At 42.4% G+C, this 20829-nt stretch overlaps 1 protein-coding gene and 1 long non-coding RNA gene across 2 annotated transcripts in view; one reads left to right on the forward strand and one right to left on the reverse strand.

Moving 5' to 3' along the window:
- Window positions 1-642, forward strand: part of LOC107376797 (SH3 domain-containing protein 19) — a 39316-nt gene extending 38674 nt beyond the window's left edge. The window contains 1 exon segment of the mRNA XM_015946070.3: window positions 90-642. Coding sequence (XP_015801556.3) covers window positions 90-224 — 135 coding nt within the window. The 3' untranslated portion in view covers window positions 225-642.
- A 4328-nt stretch (window positions 643-4970) lies between these two features.
- On the reverse strand, window positions 4971-13882 carry LOC139066140 (uncharacterized). Its single transcript, XR_011519121.1, has 2 exons — window positions 9921-13882; window positions 4971-5219 (listed from the first exon to the last, which is right to left on the reverse strand). It is a non-coding gene; the product is annotated as an uncharacterized lncRNA (long non-coding RNA).
- Window positions 13883-20829: the final 6947 nt, after the last annotated feature.

Here is a 20829-nt window from a genome sequence, read left to right on the forward strand (position 1 = left end):
TCAAAACATCCTCTTATTTTGAACATTTCTGTGTTTTTTCAAAACAAAAGCTTTCAGTTTTTTTTCTGGACTAACTGATTCCTCTGCAGGTCGATGACATCATCATACGGGCAGAGTCTCTGGATGAGCAGTGGATTCTGGGAGATGTGGGATTGTTCCTAAAAACTACATTTCAGTTGAGGAGGAACTATAACCCATTCTGGTTAAACTGGTCTAACTGGTAACGACACACAGGGACTTTTCCTGTTTCTCGTTTTCATCTCTAGTTTTTTTATGGACACAAATCTATTCCAGTGTTTTTAGACTTTTTTTAAGGACTCGGCTCAGCCTGATGAGATTAGCCGATGGATGAAGAACCAGGAAGTGTGAGGTGTGGTGGACCACATGGACAGCTGAGATGAGCGGAGACAAAACCGTAGCTCCTTCTTACCGCCTGCTTCTCCATCTGGACTGGACTGTTTTATTTAACGGACTGTTTAGTCAGCACTGGCCCATCCGTGGACCCCAGCAGCACCCCCTCATTTCAGCACTCGTGAAACTATCAGCTGCATGATGGAACGGGTGAAAAAAGAACCTCCAGGATGGAGATCTAACATTGTTCATGTTTGCTCTTTTATGTGTTTATAAACCATGACTCGTGTGCTCCTTCATTTCCTTTAATTATACCAGTTAAAGTTCACGTTACAGATGCCGTTCAGTCGTCAGAGCTGCATGAGGTTTACAGACTCCTTGAGAGTAAGCATGTGTGCTGAGCAGATAAAAACGGGTAAGGACAGGTAGGATGTCCCCAGAAAGGAACGTGTGTCTGGTTCGTCTTACACCGTGTGTTTTAGGAGCAAAGGCAATTTAAAAAAACTATAATCAAATATTTCAATATTTTATTATAAAATAATATTCTGACATGTGAATAAGTCTTTATTTTTTCTAAACTAGGGTTTGTTCTATAGATGGATGGATAAATACACCAGTACAGGTGTACAGGTCGATGCGTTACATGGCAGAAGTAGCAGTGACTGTTGGAGAGAGATGGATTAGTACCTGCACAGGTGGATTAGAGTGGTCGGTAGGTAAATTCACCACTAGGTGGATGTAGCAGCTCCTGACGTCTAAGGAGATATTCATAGACTAGGGTGTGTTTGTTCATTTATAGATTTGTATCTGGATATGATATCTATAGACTAATCATAGGTAAATGGACAGGTGTACAGGAGCAAAATGTACAAATACTATCTGTCCTTGTTCTGAAAAAATCAGTAACAACAAAAATATTAAGAAAAACATCTAAAGAACTACCTATCCACGGGAGAGGTCCATGACGTTTGACCTTCATCCTTCAATCCTGACGGTAAATGCTTGTCCTTTGATTTGAAGACCCATCAGTGTGACTAAAGTAACACGTCTACCAGGAGATGCACCAAAACTCCCCAACCAGGTGGCAGCTTCATTTCCGGGTATTGGAACACTAAAGGTGTCAAAACCACCTTACGGTTCACCGTTTGATCTAAGCTCAGGCAGGAGGGGGCACCTTGGATGGTTTGTGCCAGCAAGGGTTCACGTTGAGGCCAGAGAGTTCAAACCCCAAAGGTAGGACAAATATATCCATGGGCTTAATCTCAGTAGGCCAACGGTGCCGGGAAAGCGCTGAAGTCAAGTAATCGTACTTTGGTCTTTTTTTTAAATAAATATTTTATAGTTTTATTTAAATCTTGAAAAGGCACAGAACCATTTCCACCATTTTATTCACTCGTCACATCACGTGAAAACAAAAGGAGTATAAAAGACACCTTAACTTGATACATCAGCTAAAACTTTACAAAAAAAGTTCACAGGTCCAGCACTAGAAGAACAAAAACGTAGCCCAGAAGAGCTGAAAATGTGTCCTCGCAGCAAAAGTCAACGACTTCAAACAGCCTTTTATAGTTTCTGTCTTTGATACAAGAGTCAGGAAAACAATAGGATCCAACAATAAAAACCTAAAAGAAGATGAGCACACAACAGTGACAATTTATAATAAAAACTATTAAGATGCTCAAGTCAGCCTGCATAAAAAGCCGGATCAAAAAAGTGCGTCTTAAAAGGGATTTAAAATGCTCTAGATTCGGTGTGGTCCTGATGTTGAGTGGTAGCTTGTTCCACAGTTTGGGACCAACCACAAAGAAAGCTGTGTTGCCGCAAGTCTAACCCCTTCTTTCCACCGGAGCCGTCAGCAGCATGTTACTGCAGCAGCACGTCATAGCTGCTGATAGGAACCGCTGTAGTCAACAGAACCTTTTCCACTGGAGCCGTCAGCAGCGCGAGTCCGGCTGTTGCTGAAGCTGCTCTCCAGAGCAGACAAGGCATCCTGCAGGGGGTGTGACTCATGGTCCAGGATGGATCGGAGTTTTTCCAGCACCCTCTTGTCCTCCACCTCTCATTCTGAGTCCAGAGGACAGCCCAGGACGGAGCTGGACCTCTTTATCAGCCGGTCCAGCTTCTTTCTCTCCCTCTCTGTGACGCTGCTGCTCCAACACACCACACCATACAGGATTGCTGATGCCACCACGGAGTCATAATGTCTGCATTCAGCTGTGGTCCCCAGTGGCGGTTCTACATCGAATTACTCCCCGGGCGAGGCCCCCTTTGAGCAACGTCATCACATGAAATCTGTTCCCCTACTGAGTGATTGATACTAATCAGAGCCAGGTTAGTGAGCCGCCCCTGAAACATAGGTGGCCTCAGGTATGACTTGATCAAGTTTTGAAAAGCTCCTCTCAGCTTGAGCCACAGTGACTGGCAGAGCAGTCCAAAAGTTGGGGTAGATCTCCAATAGATCTTTATAATGATCTATAATATTTTAGAATTGCCTCTGAAATTGTAATTTAAACTGACATAAAAAACTGTAGACTACCAAAAATGCCAACTTTTACAGAACAAAGCATGTAAAAAATAATCAGTGCAGCCGTCTGCAATAAATAAACAGGATAGTTAGTGGTGACTGGGGTGTTTTCTTCTGCTTGTAGAGTTGTTTTATTTATTATTATGTGAACATGATCAACATGTGTTTGTTGTTGTTCAGGCAGGCCACAGGCTGCAGCAAGCATTTAACAAATCCTAGTTTGAATCAGTAAAAAATGATTGAAGGAATTTTTTTAACCGTTAAAATCCCAGTTAACTGGTTAAAAAATGTAAAACATGCATCATGAGAGCTATACTTTATCTTTCTCCTCTTTTTTCCTTTTATTCCTGAATCGGGCACCTGGTGGTTTTAGCCTTTTTATGTCCATCTCTTCTGTTTGGCTCCTGACTCAGTAAGTTTCCTTTAGTCAGGACTAAACTATTTGACCTTGATTGGGGGGGGTGACCACAACATCGTTTTGTTTTTCCTTTTTTTATTCGGCCATTTCACACAATTCAGAGAAACCTGAAAGAATGATAGGCCTGTGTTTATGATATTATGAATGAAATATGGAACAACGTTAAGATGTGATTGACTTTAGCCATGTTAATACAGTTGATTCAGCCCCTGCACGCTCATTTCATTTGGGAAAGACGCAGAGGTGAATTCCCCCGCCGCACCCCTACCCTTCCTGTTCTTCATAGACACACGGTACACGTGAACGTTCTCAGTCAGCAGGAGCGCCTGCAGCTGCAGGGGGCGCCAACTTGCTGTTTCCAATCCAGACACTGTCATATGACAGATCAGAGGCGGAGCTGGCCTAAATGGCGCCCTGTGCGAGATCCCCCTGTGACCCCCCCCCCCCCCCCCACACACACACACACACGAAAAAACATTACACCTACAACTTTGTTTCAAATTGTGTGGAGTGTATATATAACAACGTTTGCTAACTGAATACAACATCCAGCTCCTGGCCACCTTCTCACCACTTGTCAAAGTTCTACTGAAATAGACACACTTAACGCAACATGATGGCATCATCGACTTGTACAGTACAGATGTGCTGAAAGGCGAGAGTCTCAACTTTCAGCTAAAAAAAGACCGCTCTAGCTTTTATAGTTTTTATTTTATGGCAGTTTACAGTTTAAATGGGATCATACTAGCAGGGCACCTCCAGCGCCCGCTGCCGCTCCGTTTTTCATGGGGTAAATACCGTAAATCCTCTAATACAGGCCGGTATTCAATTAAAGGCCAGGTCTCCAATTTTGGCCGGTGTCGGAGTCAGCGGAGGTGAATAATGGCCGGTCTCTTATTGTAGCCGGGTGGAATGTAGTAACAAGCAAATAAGAGCGTCTCAGCGGCAGGGTTATAGTCCCCAAATCAACCAGCAGGAGGCAGTAGAGGTTCACACAGCCCTTTATTAGACTTTTTCTTCAACGCTTTGTAACGCTACAGACACGATCCTCTATCACGCTCCTACCACACAGAGTCACGGTGTCAGTTAACCATGCTAATTCAACCCACTCCACAGAACACACATCACCTTCCCTGTGGCTTACATAACACTCACACAACACGCAAATCAGCACATAGGAACTAGCAGAACGATAGGAAACACATATAACACAATACCCAGAATGCACCTGGCTTACAACCCCAGCCAGGTCATTACACTATCAAGTTCAAAGAGAACATGCTGATTATGCTGCAGAACACTCTGGGGAGCAGTAGCAGGGGTTGTATGAACTAGTCAACTTCACTATAGTGACTTTTTATGCCTGTCGTCGACTAGTCGCTGTCACGTGATAATGACCGGCAAGATGCAGCCCTCGGAAAAGACAGACTGCTATCAGCAGGTGACAAGCTCCTGCACTCAGGGGGGCAACGCGCTGTGTCAGAGCATAGGTACTGACACGCGATCGTTCATGTCGGTTCATTTCCTTTAGGGCTGCAACTAACGATTATTTTCATAATCGATTAATCTGTCGATTATTTTTTCGATTAATCGATTAATCGGTTTGTTATTGTTTAGCTATTTAACCTATACAAGTGATGGATGCATTTCAGTTAAGAAAAAAAAAACATAAGAGAATTGTGCAGTTGACTGCAATCTATTTTATTGCACATGAACACAGTCAGCAGTATAAAATGAGCTAAACAGTGCAAAATATCAGTCCAGAATAATTTTTTAGCATTAGCTGGAAGCCTGCTCCTTCCACCATGGATAGTGGCCTCATGTCTTTTACCAGCATGTTTAGAATAGAGTTTGTAAGTGGTATGAATTGCTGGGGGGTGAGTGTCTCTTTCCCCATGTAGTTGTCCATCGTTGCTTGTTTTTTTTCTGCATAAGAAACACAAATAGACTGAAATAAGTACACATATAAAATAAAGCAGCACACACACTACAACACTAAATCAATATTATATTATTTGAATTAATTAACAATATACAGTGATCATTTATTTTGAGGGTTACGTTCTACAAAATAGCCCGCAACAGGAGATATTCAGAAAAAAAGTCTAATTTTTTTACTATTAAAAAGCTCTAAGTAAGAAGCTCATGAGGTTTTTACTTTGAGTCGGGAGTGTTTAAATTAGCTAGAAAAATGTGAAAAATGATTATTTTGTGTAATACTGTTTAAGAAACATGATAAAAATGTGTTGTGAGGCGTTTTACAGCGTTAGATAGTAAAACAGCCTTTTAATAGTAAAAAAATGACTTTTTCTGAATTTCTCCTGTATTTAAAAATTGAAAGCGTACAACTATGCCGCGTTATATTCACCTGGACACAGTGTTGCCAACTTAGCGAATCTGTCACCATTTATAACGACTTTTCAGACCCCCTTAACGACTGTTTTTCAAAAAAGCGACTAGCGACAATTCTGGTGACATTTCCGACCCTCCTCAGCTACTTCGACTACAACTTTGTTGCCGAGATGCCGACTTTACCTGCAGATTAGAGATGCATTTGAAGCGACAGGACCGTGTCCTTCCTCCAGATGATCAGAAAGAAAATGATCTGCGCATGTGCATGCAGCATGATCATGCTACCCCCGTTGACCAATCAAACCATTTGTGGGTTTTCACCCTCCAACTAATAAATTTGTTTTACAGAGAAAATAAATTTAATTGTACAAAAGAAATATCCAAGTATTTAAGACCAATTTTTTCCTTTTGTTAGTCACACACTGGCCACCCACCAACAGATATCCACCTATTTTCAGACTTTGTATCAGTTCTATAGAGAATTGAACATACATTAAACAGCCTTTTTAAAGGCTACTTTACACTGTTTACTTTTGCTTAGAAAGCAATAATTTCTTTAATTCCTATATACGTTTTTTCATCTTTTAAACATTTATTTCTCCTTCCTCTTTCTAAAGTGTCCCCAGCCTTTTTTTATTGCTTACCATTTATTAATTTCTCAGTTCACCTCACATTTTCCCCAACTCAAAATTAAAAAAATTGTTTTTACTTCTTTCATCCTGTCCCACCTCCTTGTTTTCCCTTCATCATAGTGACACAGATTTCGATAAAAAACAGACATTTAACATTTTATTAGACAAATTGGCAAAGTAAATACATTACAACAATGACACAACCAAAATCCTATTTCCAAAAGTACCGCAAAGAATGGGAGTCACTACCTGAATTTAAAGGTTGGCTGAAACCACATGCAGGTAGTGACATTAGAGCTACCTGCATGTACTGCAAAACAGACCTCTATGCAAAGTTGTCAGACATTAAAAAGCATGCAGCTACCCAGAAGCACATCGAGAAGGCTAAGCCTTACAATCAGGCAAGCCAACCCAAACTGACATTCGTTGCCAAAAAAACGGACACACTGAAGCAGGCAGAGGCCACAATTGCTTTGGCTATCAGTGATCACTGCTCAATTTTGTCATGTGACCACATTGGTTTAGCATGCAAAGCAGCTTTCCCTGATTCTACTATTGCCCAAAATTTTCGGATGCACCGTACCAAATGCACTGAGATGATAAATGGTGTTTTGGCTCCATATTTCATACAGCGGTTGGTGGCTGACATTGGCAGTAACAAATACAGCCTTTTGCTTGATGAAAGCACAGATGTCAGTGTCTCCAAATATCTGGGCATTGTGGTTCGCTATTTTAGTGAGGGAAAGGGACACGTGGTGGACACCTTCCTTGGCCTTCTTGAGCTGGAGGGAGGGGATGCGAAGAGCATCGCCAAGGCAGTTCTCTCCTTTCTCCATCAGTCTGGCCTTGAGAAGGAGAACCTGCTTGGCATTGGAACAGACAATGCATCAGTAATGACAGGGATATACAATGGTGTTCACAAAATTCTTAAAGAAGAAATAAAACACCTTGTTCTCATCCGCTGTGTATGTCACTCCTTGCAACTGGCTGTCAGCTCTGCTTCCAAAACCACTCTTCCTCGCAGTGTTGAGTTCCTGGTCAGGGAAACCTACAATTGGTTCTCCATCTCCCCTAAAAGAAAAGAAGCATACAGGACAGTTTATGAAACCATAAACTGTGGCGAGAGGCCATTGGCCATAACAAGAGTCTGTGCCACACGCTGGCTTTCAATAGAACCTGCTGTATCAAGACTACTCAGTCAGTGGGAGGAGCTAAAGCTCCATTTTAGTCTGACCAAGACAAGCGAGCATTGCTACATGGCAGACGTTTTGCATTCAATGTATGCTGACCCACAGAACCTACTGTACTTGACCTACCTGAAATCAATCCTTGGTGAGGTGCAGGCTGCAGTGAAGGCCTTTGAGGGAGAGCAAACAGATCCTCTCAAGCTCCTGGACTGTTTAATTCTACTAATTAAATCTGTGTGCAGCAGAGTTCTTCATCCTGGGGCTACAATTGACATCCTGAAAGACCCAATAGAGAACCACATCTCACCCAGGCCGTATCTTGGCTTTGCATTTGAGTCCAAAACAGCAGAGCTTACCATCTCCCCTGAGGATGAGGACTGTGTGAGACGGAGGTGTATTAGTTACACCGTTGCCCTAGCCAATGAGCTTCGAGCAAGACTTCCGGACAGTCTGGAAATTCTTCAGCACATGTCATTGTTCAGCGTCGGAGAGACCCTGAAACAAAACAAGAACCCAGATGACATGGCAAAGCTGATGGTCTTATTAGGATATGATCCTGAAACAACTGACCGCATAATTAATCAGTGGAGAAGTGTCCATTTTCAGAGATGGGAGGAAACAGCCAACACCACTGGGTTCTGGTTTGAGGTCAAAAAGCACAGGGATGCAGCAGGCCTTAACCCATTTGAAGAGTTGGCGTCTGCAGCAGTTGCAGTTCTTTCGCTGCCTCACTCAAATGCTGCAGTAGAAAGACTCTTCAGCCAAATGGGTGTCATTAAAAACAAATTAAGAAGCCGCATGTCCCTCCAAACTCTCACCTCCATCCTCCACATAAGATATGGCTTAAGACTAGCTGGGAACACGTGTTATGAGCACAAGTTGCCAGATAAGGTGCTAAATCTCTTTGCCACGTCTGCTGCCTACTCTTTTAAAGCAGACAGTTGTCCAGGTCCAAGCATGCAGTCATCCAGCACTGCTTCTCAGAGGGAAAGCACTGATAGTGCTTGTATAGAGGACATGGAGTTCTGCCTCAGGGCCCTCGATGATCTAGAGTAAGCAGATTAAAAAAAAACATTAAAATTAGTTAACTTTGTAAATATTTGTCAATAGTTTATGTGATATGTTAATAAAAAAAAATAAATTGGAACTCCAATTAAAAAAAACTCTGTTAATATTGTAAATAAGTCAATAGTTCATGTGATTGGCCTTTAAATCAAGCTGTATAATAGCTAATTTATTGTAAGTAAAAAATATCAACTGGAACTACAATAAAAAATCCTTTTTGTTAATACTGTAAATATGTCAATAGTTCATGTGGTTGGCCTTTAAATAAATATGTTAAATAGTTAATCTATTGTTAATAAAACATCTGAACTGAAACTAATAGATAAAACTGTTTCATTGTTGTTAATAGTGTAAATATTGAAATAGTTACAGCTTTGCAGGGTGATGATAAGTTTTCTTACCTTTTGAGTTTGTGCTCATCTTCGCTGGGGCGAGGTAGTCGTCGTGAGTAGCTTTGTTAGCTTTGTTGTTAGCTTTAGCCATTTTCTTCTTCCTTTGTTGACTCACACACACTTTACGTTTTGCTGAAACTCCTTCGTCTGGTTGTGAAGGGTGATATAATATGACCAGTGAGTTTTTTTCTCTCGCATGCAAATAGTTTATTAACAAGTTCATTATTTAAGATAGCCACCGGAGCTAGATAAAGGGCAACCACTCCTTCCGCCATCCTGCCGCATTTCGGCAGCTGAGCTCAGTTGGCACTGGTAGGCTGACCGCAGGGCAGCGTCGCTATCGCACATGGCTGCTGGCTTCTCACACCCATGTCGATGCTCGCACCACTTGTGGTGCGATCAAGGAACATTGGAACTCTATGATGAGTTCATAAACATTGCACATTTTAAACTTTTATAAAAAGGTGCTGTTTTGTATTCTATGGGTTTTTCATTTTAATAAAATATTAAAAAATAAATTAAATACATTTTTTATAAAATCACGTGGGTTTTATTTGATTGATTTACTCTACAAGACCAATTACGTCACGACGCAGACGTGGTGACGTCATCACGTCTTATGCAAATGAGCACGTGACGTCATCTGGTGACATCTAACGTCTTTCGGGGGGAACTTCAGCTACTTTCAGTCAAAAACAGTTGGCAACACTGCCTGGACACAGCTCGTCTGTATATTTTTCACCGCGGAGTTGTCCTTTTTTGAATGAGGAACATAGTTATGGGTTTGTGCCGTTTTTCTCTTAACTAGAACATTCTTATAAACAGACGTGCTAAATTTGGCAAGCGCATGATTCACAACACGGAGGAGATTCACGATTGCATCTAGTCAATCAGAAGTAGAACACCGTAGACTGACGCGGCAAAAAAACATGTTTAACATCCACTATAACGAACTCAGCTAAAACACTAAGTCCAGCTTGTTTATTTTCTGTTACTTACCGGGCTGGCTCTTCCAAATGACGGCTCACTTGACCGCGGTGCTCTTCCTCAGCCCCCACGTTTTCGTCTCAAATGTTCACTTAGGGACGTCGTGCTTCCGTGCCATGCTAATGGTTTTTGCATATTTTGCCTTTTCAATGCATCTAGTGAAGTGCTCCCATACTCGTGAGGTTTTTGTCCGGGGTTTCTCTAAAATTTTGTCGCTTCTATTTTTCTTCCGTATTTCCTCTTGTTCCGCCATCTCTCACAGCAAGATGAGCGTCAGTAACGTGATACGTCATGAAAACCGAGGGCACTCATTGGCTCATTTCTTCTTCTACGGCTCCACTGGTAGATCAGTGGCTCATTACTGCCACACACTGGCGGCAAATTTAACAGCTTGTAACCGATGTCAGATTGTGGTAAAAATAGACTTTATGCGGTAAAATATGATTATTAAACAACTAATCGATGACTAAAAAAGTTGTTAACTATTTTAATAATCGATTATAATCGATTAAATCGATTAGTTGTTTCAGCTCTAATTTCCTTTAATGTTTTCTGTCTTTTGCGCCTGATGTGTTTCGCTGCTGTGGAGCGGGGCACATCACCTTGTCCTCCGACTCACAGATCATTGATGCGGCCGCCAAGCAGGGAGAGCTCCGCTGTTTTCGCGGTCGGTAGATCTGCCTCCTGAGCACGGCCACAATCAGGTGTCGCCACCTCAAAAACGAATTTAACACACGATCGTTCATGTCAGTTCATTTCCTTTAATGTTTTCTTTCTTTTATTTGCGCCTGATGCGTTTTGCTGCATGCTGTGGAACGGGGCGCTGCGCGCATCACCTTGTCCTCAGACGCAAATTCCACTACCTCCGCTCCGCTCCGACACAAACGCCGGAGCAAAATCGGTCCCGTTGTAGTCAATCAGAGCAATTCTACTACTGCGGCCGTGCTCCGGCAGTGCGGCGCCGTGCGCCGCCCTCTGTTCCGGCGTCCGGCAAAAATAGAATCGATCCTATTTTCGCCGGAGCACCTCCGCAGTCAATGGACAGAAATCACAACTGCCCAACAGGAAAAGGAGCAAGCACAACTTCCTTTTTTCACAATAAATCGATAAACAAAAGGCGTTTTTTGTTTCATATGCACAGGTTTAACAACTTTTAACAACTATCAATGGCGGCTGAACTTTAAATGCACAAAAATAAGCCATAAATACAGTTTCTACTGTCAAAGTAGTCGCCCTTTGTTGATCCAAACACTGCTGATCTCTCAACACAAATGATGGGCAGATTAAACAGTTCATTTCGATGCTTCTCGCACACAACGGGTGTTTGGAACTTCTGCGTTTATTGCTCGGACTGTATGATACGCCCGCCAAGCAGGGAGCGCTCCACTGTTTTTGCGGTCGGTAGCTCTTTTAGAACTGCAGTTCAAAGGTAACTCATAAGGTGAATATATATGAACACAGGTAGCAGTTTCTCTTTAGGATTGAGAGGAGATGCAGGAAGATAATAAACAGGCAGGACAGAAAAATAGTCAAATAAAAACAAGTTAGTTTTTGTACCTGGTGGTTGCAACAAACAGACACCATTGAAGGTAATCAGAAGTGAGGAACAGAAAATGAAATAATTATTTTAATGTTTAGAGCAGCAGGAACTCCGAGAGGCTGCAGGCGCATCAGTGAGTTTGCAGCCGCTGCGCAGGGGGAGGGGGGAGAGGGCTGAAGCAGAAACTACCGTTGTTAAAAGAAATGTGTTTAACTTTGAAAATGTGGGCGCAATTTTAATTGTCAAAAACTCCAGTGAACCATTAGTTCATTTTGCTCAAATAGAAATAGAGGCCTGCCTCTAATACTGGCCCTCCTTCCAATAAAGGCCTGCAGCTTGATTAGCTTGAGTCAAATACAGGCCCGGGCCTGTATTAGAGGATTTACGGTAATAGCTAATTTCCCGATTCCAAAAAGAAAGAATGATCCTACCAGCTCGCCACTTCAATATGAAGAAGATCAGTTCAACATGGGGAAAAAAACCTGACCTGTAGGCCAGAGAAACGTTCATTAGCACATCAAGTTCTATTCAGTTTACCGGTAAACATATCACGAATGTACAACAGGTCAATTATTAATCATCTTGGCTACGTAGCTCAATCTATGCATTCCAGTAGCATTTGCTACAAACAAATACAAAAACAACAATAAAGGAAAACAACTGTTTGACAGACAGCATAGCCGAATTCAAGGCAACACATAACAATAATCATTCGATTGCTCTTGGTTTCAAGTTAAGCCCATTAAAGTGCTTAAGTAAATAAAAGTGTTTCAAAAACAGCGTTTTTGAACCGGAGTTCTGCTCGCGGTGGGAACTCCGCCGAACAAGGTCATTTTTATAGCGAAAACGATTGACTGGTCACTGACAAGTAAAAGGGTGTTATTGGTAGATGTTAAGAACACTTACCGCTGAGGAAAAATGAGAGTATAAATGAATTGAGGGGAAAAAAGCGTTGTTTTCCAACGCCGTTCTACAAGCAACAAGCTTACGGCAAGAGCAGCGTTCATGGTTGCCGCGACTTGGAAGGAGCCAATCAGGAGAGGGACCTCACATCAGCTGACGTGGGTCATGTGACAGGGAGCAGTTGATATGGGTTACACTTTGTTGTGCTTTTATTACAGAAATATTATTATCATCACTATTATTAAGAACATGCGATTTCTATGTTTTGTTTATGTATTGGTTGATGCTAAAAAAAATTTTTTTTAGAAAAAAAAAAAAAGGAAATTAAATGCCGCCCCCTGCAGACTGCCGCCCTGTTCGGCTGCACATGTTGCACATATCAAGCTCCGCCACTGTGACAGATAATAGAAAACCTTGGTGCGGCGCAGATTTCCTTTTTTTTTTTTTTACTCCGCGCTTGTGCGCCCCTTTTGTGTCATGAAAAAATGCCGCCCCGGGCAACTGCCCTGTCTGCCCGTGCCTAAAACCGCTACTGGTGGTCCCAAGCTCTCAGGAAAAAAAGCACTTTTTCATCTCACATTAAAACATCCTGGATTGGCCAGTCTTGACTAATTACAGACCTATCTCAAAACTTCCATATATCTATGATTTTGGAGAATGTCGTTTATTTACAGCTGGTAGTTTTCTTGTATTCTTGTGAAATTTTGCAGGCATTTTAGTCTGGTTTCATGGCTGGACATGGCACTGTAACGTCCAGAAAAGGTCATTTTTCACCCACATATTGACCTACAAGCCATCGGTCATCTGCAGACATGATTCCATTCTCTAAAGTGGATTTTACATTCTATCTTCCAACAAGCCAGAAGATTCTGTCCTTGTTGACATTTCAGGGGGACAAGATGTCCGCCTATTCCCAAACAAAGCTTTCTTTTGATAAGACTGCAGGATTGCACACTCACGAAAGATGAACTTTTACTACTCATAAGTTAACTAATCATTAAATAAACATATGGTTGAATGAACAAATGTTATATGAATAATAATATTAACGTTTGATTAACCTGTGCCTAATTCACTGAAGTTGAAATGAATTTTAATATTACAATAAAACATTTTGATGTTAAGATCAGTAAAGTTAGATTTAACAAGTGAGTCATTATCTTCACTCATACAAAATGTCCATAAGATATAAATTACAGTTAATGTCGCTGCACATAAAGATTCTTTATCTACAGAACTAGAACATTGTTGTATCTGAAAGAAGGCGTGATGTTCTGAGGGTTGTTTGTTAACACCTCTTAACACGGCACGTCCCGATTGGCCAGGTAATCGTAATATGAGAATATTAAAACAGAATCGCTTGCTGAGTGATTCAGAGTTAGTTTTTGAGCAGAACTCCGGACTGGCCACCGGAGGAAACTCTCTAACCACCACATCTTTGACAAGCTGTCAAAGCTGACACAGCCAAGACTCCTTCAGAGTCCATCCGTTCTAGACGCAAACCATTTCATCTATCGTTGTGACCCAGAGGCATCTCAGGACTGATTTGGTCGCATCGAGGTTTTCCTACGAGTCTCCTTGACATCTCGGATCCAAACGGGGTCTCCAGGAACGGGTACGTAGGCGTGACATGAATTGCGTGTGATGCCATTTTGATAAATCAACTCTTTAGCTTATAACAACCACAAATTCTTTCACACTCAGAACGCACTGTTCCTTTCAGATACGAGGGTTCTGATAACATCACATTCACATATCATCACAACTCACATTCCATCCACTTATATTCATCCATCACATTCGTCTTAATTAAAGTTGTCTTGTTTTTAATTTGTTTAGAAAATACATTTCTTACCTTTTATAAACCTGACTCCGTATGAATCATGGACGTAATTTTGAGGGGGGTACATGTCCCCCCCACTTTTTCCAAAGTCAAGTTTTGACCCCTGCAATTTTTCCATCTAAAAACAATACTACGCTATATTAAATTGACACTGGTTGAGCTCTAGGACCAAGCAGAAAGCAACCATTTGAGTTGAAGCCTGTTTCCCATTAGAGCATACTGCAAAGACACCCCCCCCCCCCCCCCCCCAAAGTGAAAATTACGTCCATGGTCTGAAATTCAGCCGAGTTTGTTATAGTGAATGTTAAACAGGTTTTTTTGCCGCGTCAGTCTACGGCGTTCTACTTCTGATTGACTAGATGCAATCGTGAATCTCCTCCGTGTTGTGTATCATGCGCTTGCCAAATTTAGCACGTCTGTTTATAAGAATGTTCTCGTTAAGATAAAAATGGCACAAACCCATGCTCCTCATTCAAAAAAGGACAACTCAGCGGAGAAAAATATACAGACGAGCTGTGTCCAGGTGAATATAACGTGGCATAGTTGTACACTTTCAATTTTTAAATACAGGAGAAATTCAGAAAGTCCTTTTTTTTTTACTATTAAAAGGCTGTTTTACTGTCTAACGCTGTAAAACGCCTCACAACACATTTTTATCAAAATAAATGATCACTGTATATTGTTAATTAATTCAAATAATGTAATATTGATTAAGTGTTGTAGTGTGTGTGCTGCTTTATTTTATATGTGTACTTATTTCAGTCTATTTGTGTTTCTTATGCAGAAAAAAACGAGCAACGATGGACAACTACATGGGGAACAAGACACTCACCCCCCAGCAATGCACACCACTTACAAACTCTATTCTAGATTCTGCATTATTTTTTATGGAATTTGCCTCTTATATTTTGATGCCAAAAAATTATTCTGGACTGATATTTTGCACTGTTTAGCTCATTTTACACCGCTGACTGTGTTCATGTGCAATAAAATAGATTGCAGTCAACTGCACAATTCTCTTATGTTTTTATTTTTCTTAACTGAAATGTATTCATCACTTGTATAGGTTAAATAGCTAAACAATAACAAACCGATTAATCGATTAATCGAAAAAAACAATCGACAGATTAATCGATTATGAAAATAATCGTTAGTTGCAGCCCTAGTCTGAATTAATACAAAGTGTGTTTTGATCACTGAAAAAGCAAAGAATTCTAATTCTTCTGATCAAACATTCAAAGATCAATCAGGTTGATATATCCTATATATATATGGAATATCACATCTTATTGGTGTAACGTGAGGGAATATGGGTTTTCTGTGCCAAAGGTCATTTGACTCGGCTGGGTCAAAGCTGGGTCGCTGAGAACTTTCACCCACAGATTAAGACCTGAACGCCAGCGAGTCTGGGAGAAACCATAACATCTGAACACCTGCAGTGCCAGAAGATGTGTTCCCATGGAAAAGCTAGTCATAATAGAGTCTTACGCTTCCGTTGTTTATTAATGCTAAATAATCATTTTACCATTTTGCTCATTATAAATGTGTTTAATCAAATGAATGATTATTATGCTTTGGGTAATCATAATAACTAATGAATCACTGCTTAATTAATGTTCTGAGGATGTTTTAGTGGTGACTTTCACGCACTCAAACACTCACACACACACATCTGCTCTCACAGTAAACTCCAAAACACATTTGCTGACGCACAAGTTTTGCTTTGAGAAGAGAAAGGCTTTTGGTAAGTTTTCAGTTCATGATTCAGTTCGTGCTGGACAACGAAAGAGAGAAGACCTGAATAAATGCAAAAGGGGGGGACAGAGCCGATCGGCTCATCCCCCCCCCCCCCCCTCGCTATTCTTAGGAATAGCTGAATTGCAACAACTAACGCGGACTCGCCTCGAGTCTTTTGATTTCTGAGTAAACTAAGCTTAAGAAAACGCATCTGCAAACGTTTTTCCATCAACGTGTACCGCGGGCATCTCTGGACCGGGTCGTGGACATCTCCGTCTCCTCTGCCAGCCGCTGGTGTCACCTGGATGAAACATCACCATCCTCTGGCGTCCCGGATCTAAAAGAGGGTCCGACTTTAGGTGAGGCAGTCCACGGCAGATAACGTTTGATTTATCTTTTCCAATAAGACCTAAGTTTATCCAAAACATCACGTTCACTCAGACACCTGTTTCTTCCTGAAGCAAAATCTAACGCACACACACACGCACTCAGCTCACCTCATGTTCAATCTTCACACATTCACCACAAGGTCTATTTGAGCAAGCATATAAACTGTTAAAGATTGTCCCACAAAGTTGCCAATGTTGATTGTCATTTCCATGTTTGTCATTTCAAAATCATTAGTTTAATTTGAAGAATTAAATCTTTTAACTTTCAACTTGTCTCTTCATTGAACTGAAACACAGACCCACGGATATTATTGACAGTTTATCGATGAAAACAACCTTTGAGTCTTCTTAAAACTATAAAATATGTAGGATGGTTCCTCTTTCATAAAAGAGCATAAACCATTACTCTACATAATTAAAAGAGCCTAATCAGGTTCACTACATTTGTCATAAGTAAAGGTAATATACAAGCCCCCACAATGCGGCTCAAAAATTGAGGCCAACCCGGAAGTACCAAAACTTGCAGTTCCACCCTCATCCACTGGGGGCTGGTGTCAGAAGCGAGCAAATCCTCATTGACTCCCATGTTAAAAATACCAATTTCACAGCAGAAATAAACATGTTTACAGCCTGGTTCCAAAACATGTTTTTGGTTTAAATGATCTAGTTTACACTCATGACAACTCTGAGGGGGGTGAATTTTTTCTCACTCTTCTGTTTAAGTCAGTGACTTGATGCAATTTGCTGGGTTCCTTATATAGGAAACATTATTTCTGATTGGCTTAATGAACTGTGAATTGGAATGTTTATTATGTGAAGTGCCTTGAGACGACTCTTGTCGTGATTTGGCGCTATATAAATAAACTGGAATTGAATTGAATTAAGTGTATTAAAAGTCTAAAATTCTGTATAATTAATGAGCATCAGACCCACGTGACCACAGAGCTAGCTCCGTGGAAAGGCCTCAGTAGAGCCTCGGTCTGGCCTGGAAACTGCTCCGGCATTTTGAGTCTCTGTGTTTGTGCTCACTGCCGAGCTGAGCTTAGATTTTAACATGTACTGTTTAACCATGAAATTTAAATGTAATAGGGTAAAACCCAGTGCATTTAACATAATGCTGCACTTTAGAAAATGGGTTGAAATATAACATGTTGGTGGAGCTGGGTTCCGACTATCGGCTTGTGGAGCTCTCGGGAGACCGATGTTTTCCACCCGGTTCTCCCCTCCCCGCAGCTCGGCGCATCTCTGTCTGATCACGGCTTCTGTCTGCTGCGTGGGCTGACGGCTTGTGGAGCTCTGGGACGGAAACCTTTCCACCTGGTTCTCCCCAGCGGCAGCTCTGCGCATCTCAGATTGCAGCGGCGCTTGTCTGCTGTGCGGCTGCCGGCTTGTGGAGCTCTCCGAGACCTCCGTGTTTTTAAAGGAGTCCACTGATCTCAGGCTCAGGGGGAGAGAGTTCCAGAGTCTGGGGACCACAGCAGCAAATGATCTGTCACCTTTGGTCTTTTGCACAACCAGTAGGCTTTGATCACTGGACTTCAGGGACCTGCTGGGGGTGTAGGGACTAAGAAGATCACCAATGTAAGATGGTGCTTGTCCATGTAAGGCCCTATTGACCAGAACCAGGATCTTGAAATGAACCCTGAAGTTGACTGGCAGCCAGTGAAGCTGGAGGAGAAGCGGGGTGATGTGGGTGTGTTTGGAGGACTTGGTCAGAAGCCGAGCACAGGCATTCTGAACCACCTGTAGACGGTTCAGGGAGGTTCTGCTCAGACACGTGAAAAAAGAGTTACAGTAGTCTAAGCATAACCTGATAGAGCTGTATCACACTCTGTGTGTTAGTGTGTGTATGAACTGTGTGGGTGCAGCAACACAGGTGTTTTCAATTAGAAATCAGGCACTGCTCTACTTAAGGGGAAGGCACGCATAGCTTTGCATCTAACTAAAGGATATGGTGTTTGGGATTTGAGAACGTTGTTGAATGGTAATACATCCATTTATAAACCGGTGCTAGAGTTTCTTAGGAAAATTAAGGTATTTAATAGAATTTAGTTTTTTTTTTGTTTGTTTGTTTTCTCTCCTCGCTCTGACTCACACTCCTGCACAGTAGGTGGCGGTAATGCACCTTAAGTTGGTTGCCACCCACCATTTAAACGGACATGAAGAAGAAGAAGAAGAAGAAGAAGAAGAAGCTTTGCATCTACCTGAGGTTGGGACATAGCTGCATTAGGGGAGGTTTGTTTTTAGTGGGTCGACATCCGGATGGCTGTTGTGCTTGCAGAGAGCGGGAAATGGTTGCTCATGTTCTACTGCCCTGTCGTCTCTACGTGGTTGAGCGGCGGGCCCTGTTTGGTTTCCTGGGGACTTTAGGTGTGACTGTGTTTGGCCTGCGTACGTTGTTGGGGTTGGAAGATCGACGCGTTGAGGGGGCGCTTTTGGCTTATCTTCAAAAGGTTGGCGTGTACGGGAGGTTGTGAATCTTGGGCTATTGGCCATCGTTGCTGGGGCAGCAAAACGCCTTGAAGGCGTCTAGCCTGCCGTATCTCCCATTTGAAGAAGAAGCTCTGCATCTATTGCAGCTGTGCTGAACTCTTTGCAGGCAAAGACTCACGGGTGAACTTCGTTGTCTCTTAACTGCTTCCTCTTGTTGGTGTGTTTTAATGTATTTATTGATCTGTTGCGGCTGTGCTGAACTCTTTTGCAGAACTCCATGCAGGAGCTCACAGGTGTGCCAAAAAGGGGAGACCAGGAGTCACTGATCAGAAAGACCAACCACCTGCCCAGCACTGAGTCGGATGGCTGGAGGCACTGGGCCGATTGGGGGAAGCTCAAGTCATCGTTACTACCTGGCTTCATACATGTTGTTTGGTGAAGAATTTAACTTCCCCCTGGTTTTTAACTGGTCTCCCTGGCCTGTTTTATAGGCACAACCTGCACAGACTGAGCGTTTTATGGATTTTTAGCTTTTGTGTCATGACTCCCCGGCTGCCACCCTCTGCCTCAGCTGCCTCCTCAATCAAGCCCTCAGCCACTTAATTATCACCTGCACCCTGTCATCAGCTCATGCCACACACCTGCCTCCTCTGCTATATAACACCCAGCCTGCTCTCCAGCTGGTGCCAGCTTATTAAACACTTTGCCAGTAAATCTTCCAGCCTTCCTTCATCATAGCCTCCTGACCTCGTTTCCATGCCTGATCCTTGCCAAGGACTCTGCCTGCCACCACGACCTACGCCTGTCCACGACCACGTCTCTAGCCTGCACCCTGTACCTGCTTCGCCTCAATCTGGTTTTGACCCACGCCTGTCTTTGACTCTGCGTCTACCTGAGTATCACTCTGGTAACACCCCCTCATAGCTCCTGGGTAACAAAGACTGTTAAAGCGTCTCACTGTTTGTCATCACGGGTCCTCTAGCTCAGTGCATGACATTTTGCAATTATTTTTAATTTATCTATTTTTGAATCAATCAGATTCTGTACTACATTTTCCACATTAATACTGGCTGGTCAGATTGACTCGTGCAACGTCTTGGGGGCTGATCTGCGGGTGTTGCATAAGCGTGAGGAGATGAAGGGGTGGAGAACAGTCTCGAGTTCAGAGCGGGGCAGAATGGGACTCTGCTTAGAGGTCCAGAATGATCAGAACAGTCCCCTGCACCATTGTTAATCAGGAGGTCATTAGAGACCCTAAGAACTGTTTCAGTAGAATGAGCTCCACAAAAACCCGACTGGAAACAAATGTGGCAAGGTGGAGAAACGAGGGCCCAGGTGGGATTCAATCCCCAGACTCCCGGGTGAGGTGAGAGTCATGCGTGCTTACCAGTCAGCCAAAGGGACATCCCCTTGGCCAAGTAGCCAGGGCGCATGATCAATCGGGACACTGCGACAGGACGCTCACACTGTCACACTATCATAGATGTTATGTTCATCAAGAGCAGCTGTGAGTTGTTTAGCCACAACCTTTTCCAAGATCTTGGAAATGAACGGAAGTTTAGAGATGGGTCTGAAGCTGCTATGGAGAGAGGGGTCGAGACTCAGTTTTTTAAGAAGCGGGTGGATTACAGCGTTCTTAAAGTAAGGAGGGACCTGACCAGAAACCAGAGAAGCATTAATTATAGAGAGCACGCTGGGACCGATGGACTGAAAAGCACTTTTAAACAAAGACAAGAGTAAGATGTCGAGGTCTTCATAGAGTTAAAGTCTCTTTCTGGAGTATTTCTCATGTCCAATGGCACCATCTAGTGGCTGTTACGCATACCACACCAAACATCTGTCACGCCGTGTTTTTAAAATGGCAACTTCACGTTTCTTGTTTAATGTTCTTCTGTAGCTAACAAACAGAGCTAAAACATGTTTTACCAGTATTATCGTGTCATGTTGTGTTCTCATATATTTATATTTTAGAGACTTGTCAGTAAAAAGTTCATCAACTCTGCATCAGCCGAGGAATTAAATTTGAAGCATGCAAGCGGTAGTTTAATGCTATTGATTAGTGCTGGCTGGCACTCA

This window comes from Nothobranchius furzeri, chromosome 2, assembly GCF_043380555.1.
Source record: "Nothobranchius furzeri strain GRZ-AD chromosome 2, NfurGRZ-RIMD1, whole genome shotgun sequence".
Lineage (NCBI taxonomy): Eukaryota > Metazoa > Chordata > Actinopteri > Cyprinodontiformes > Nothobranchiidae > Nothobranchius > Nothobranchius furzeri.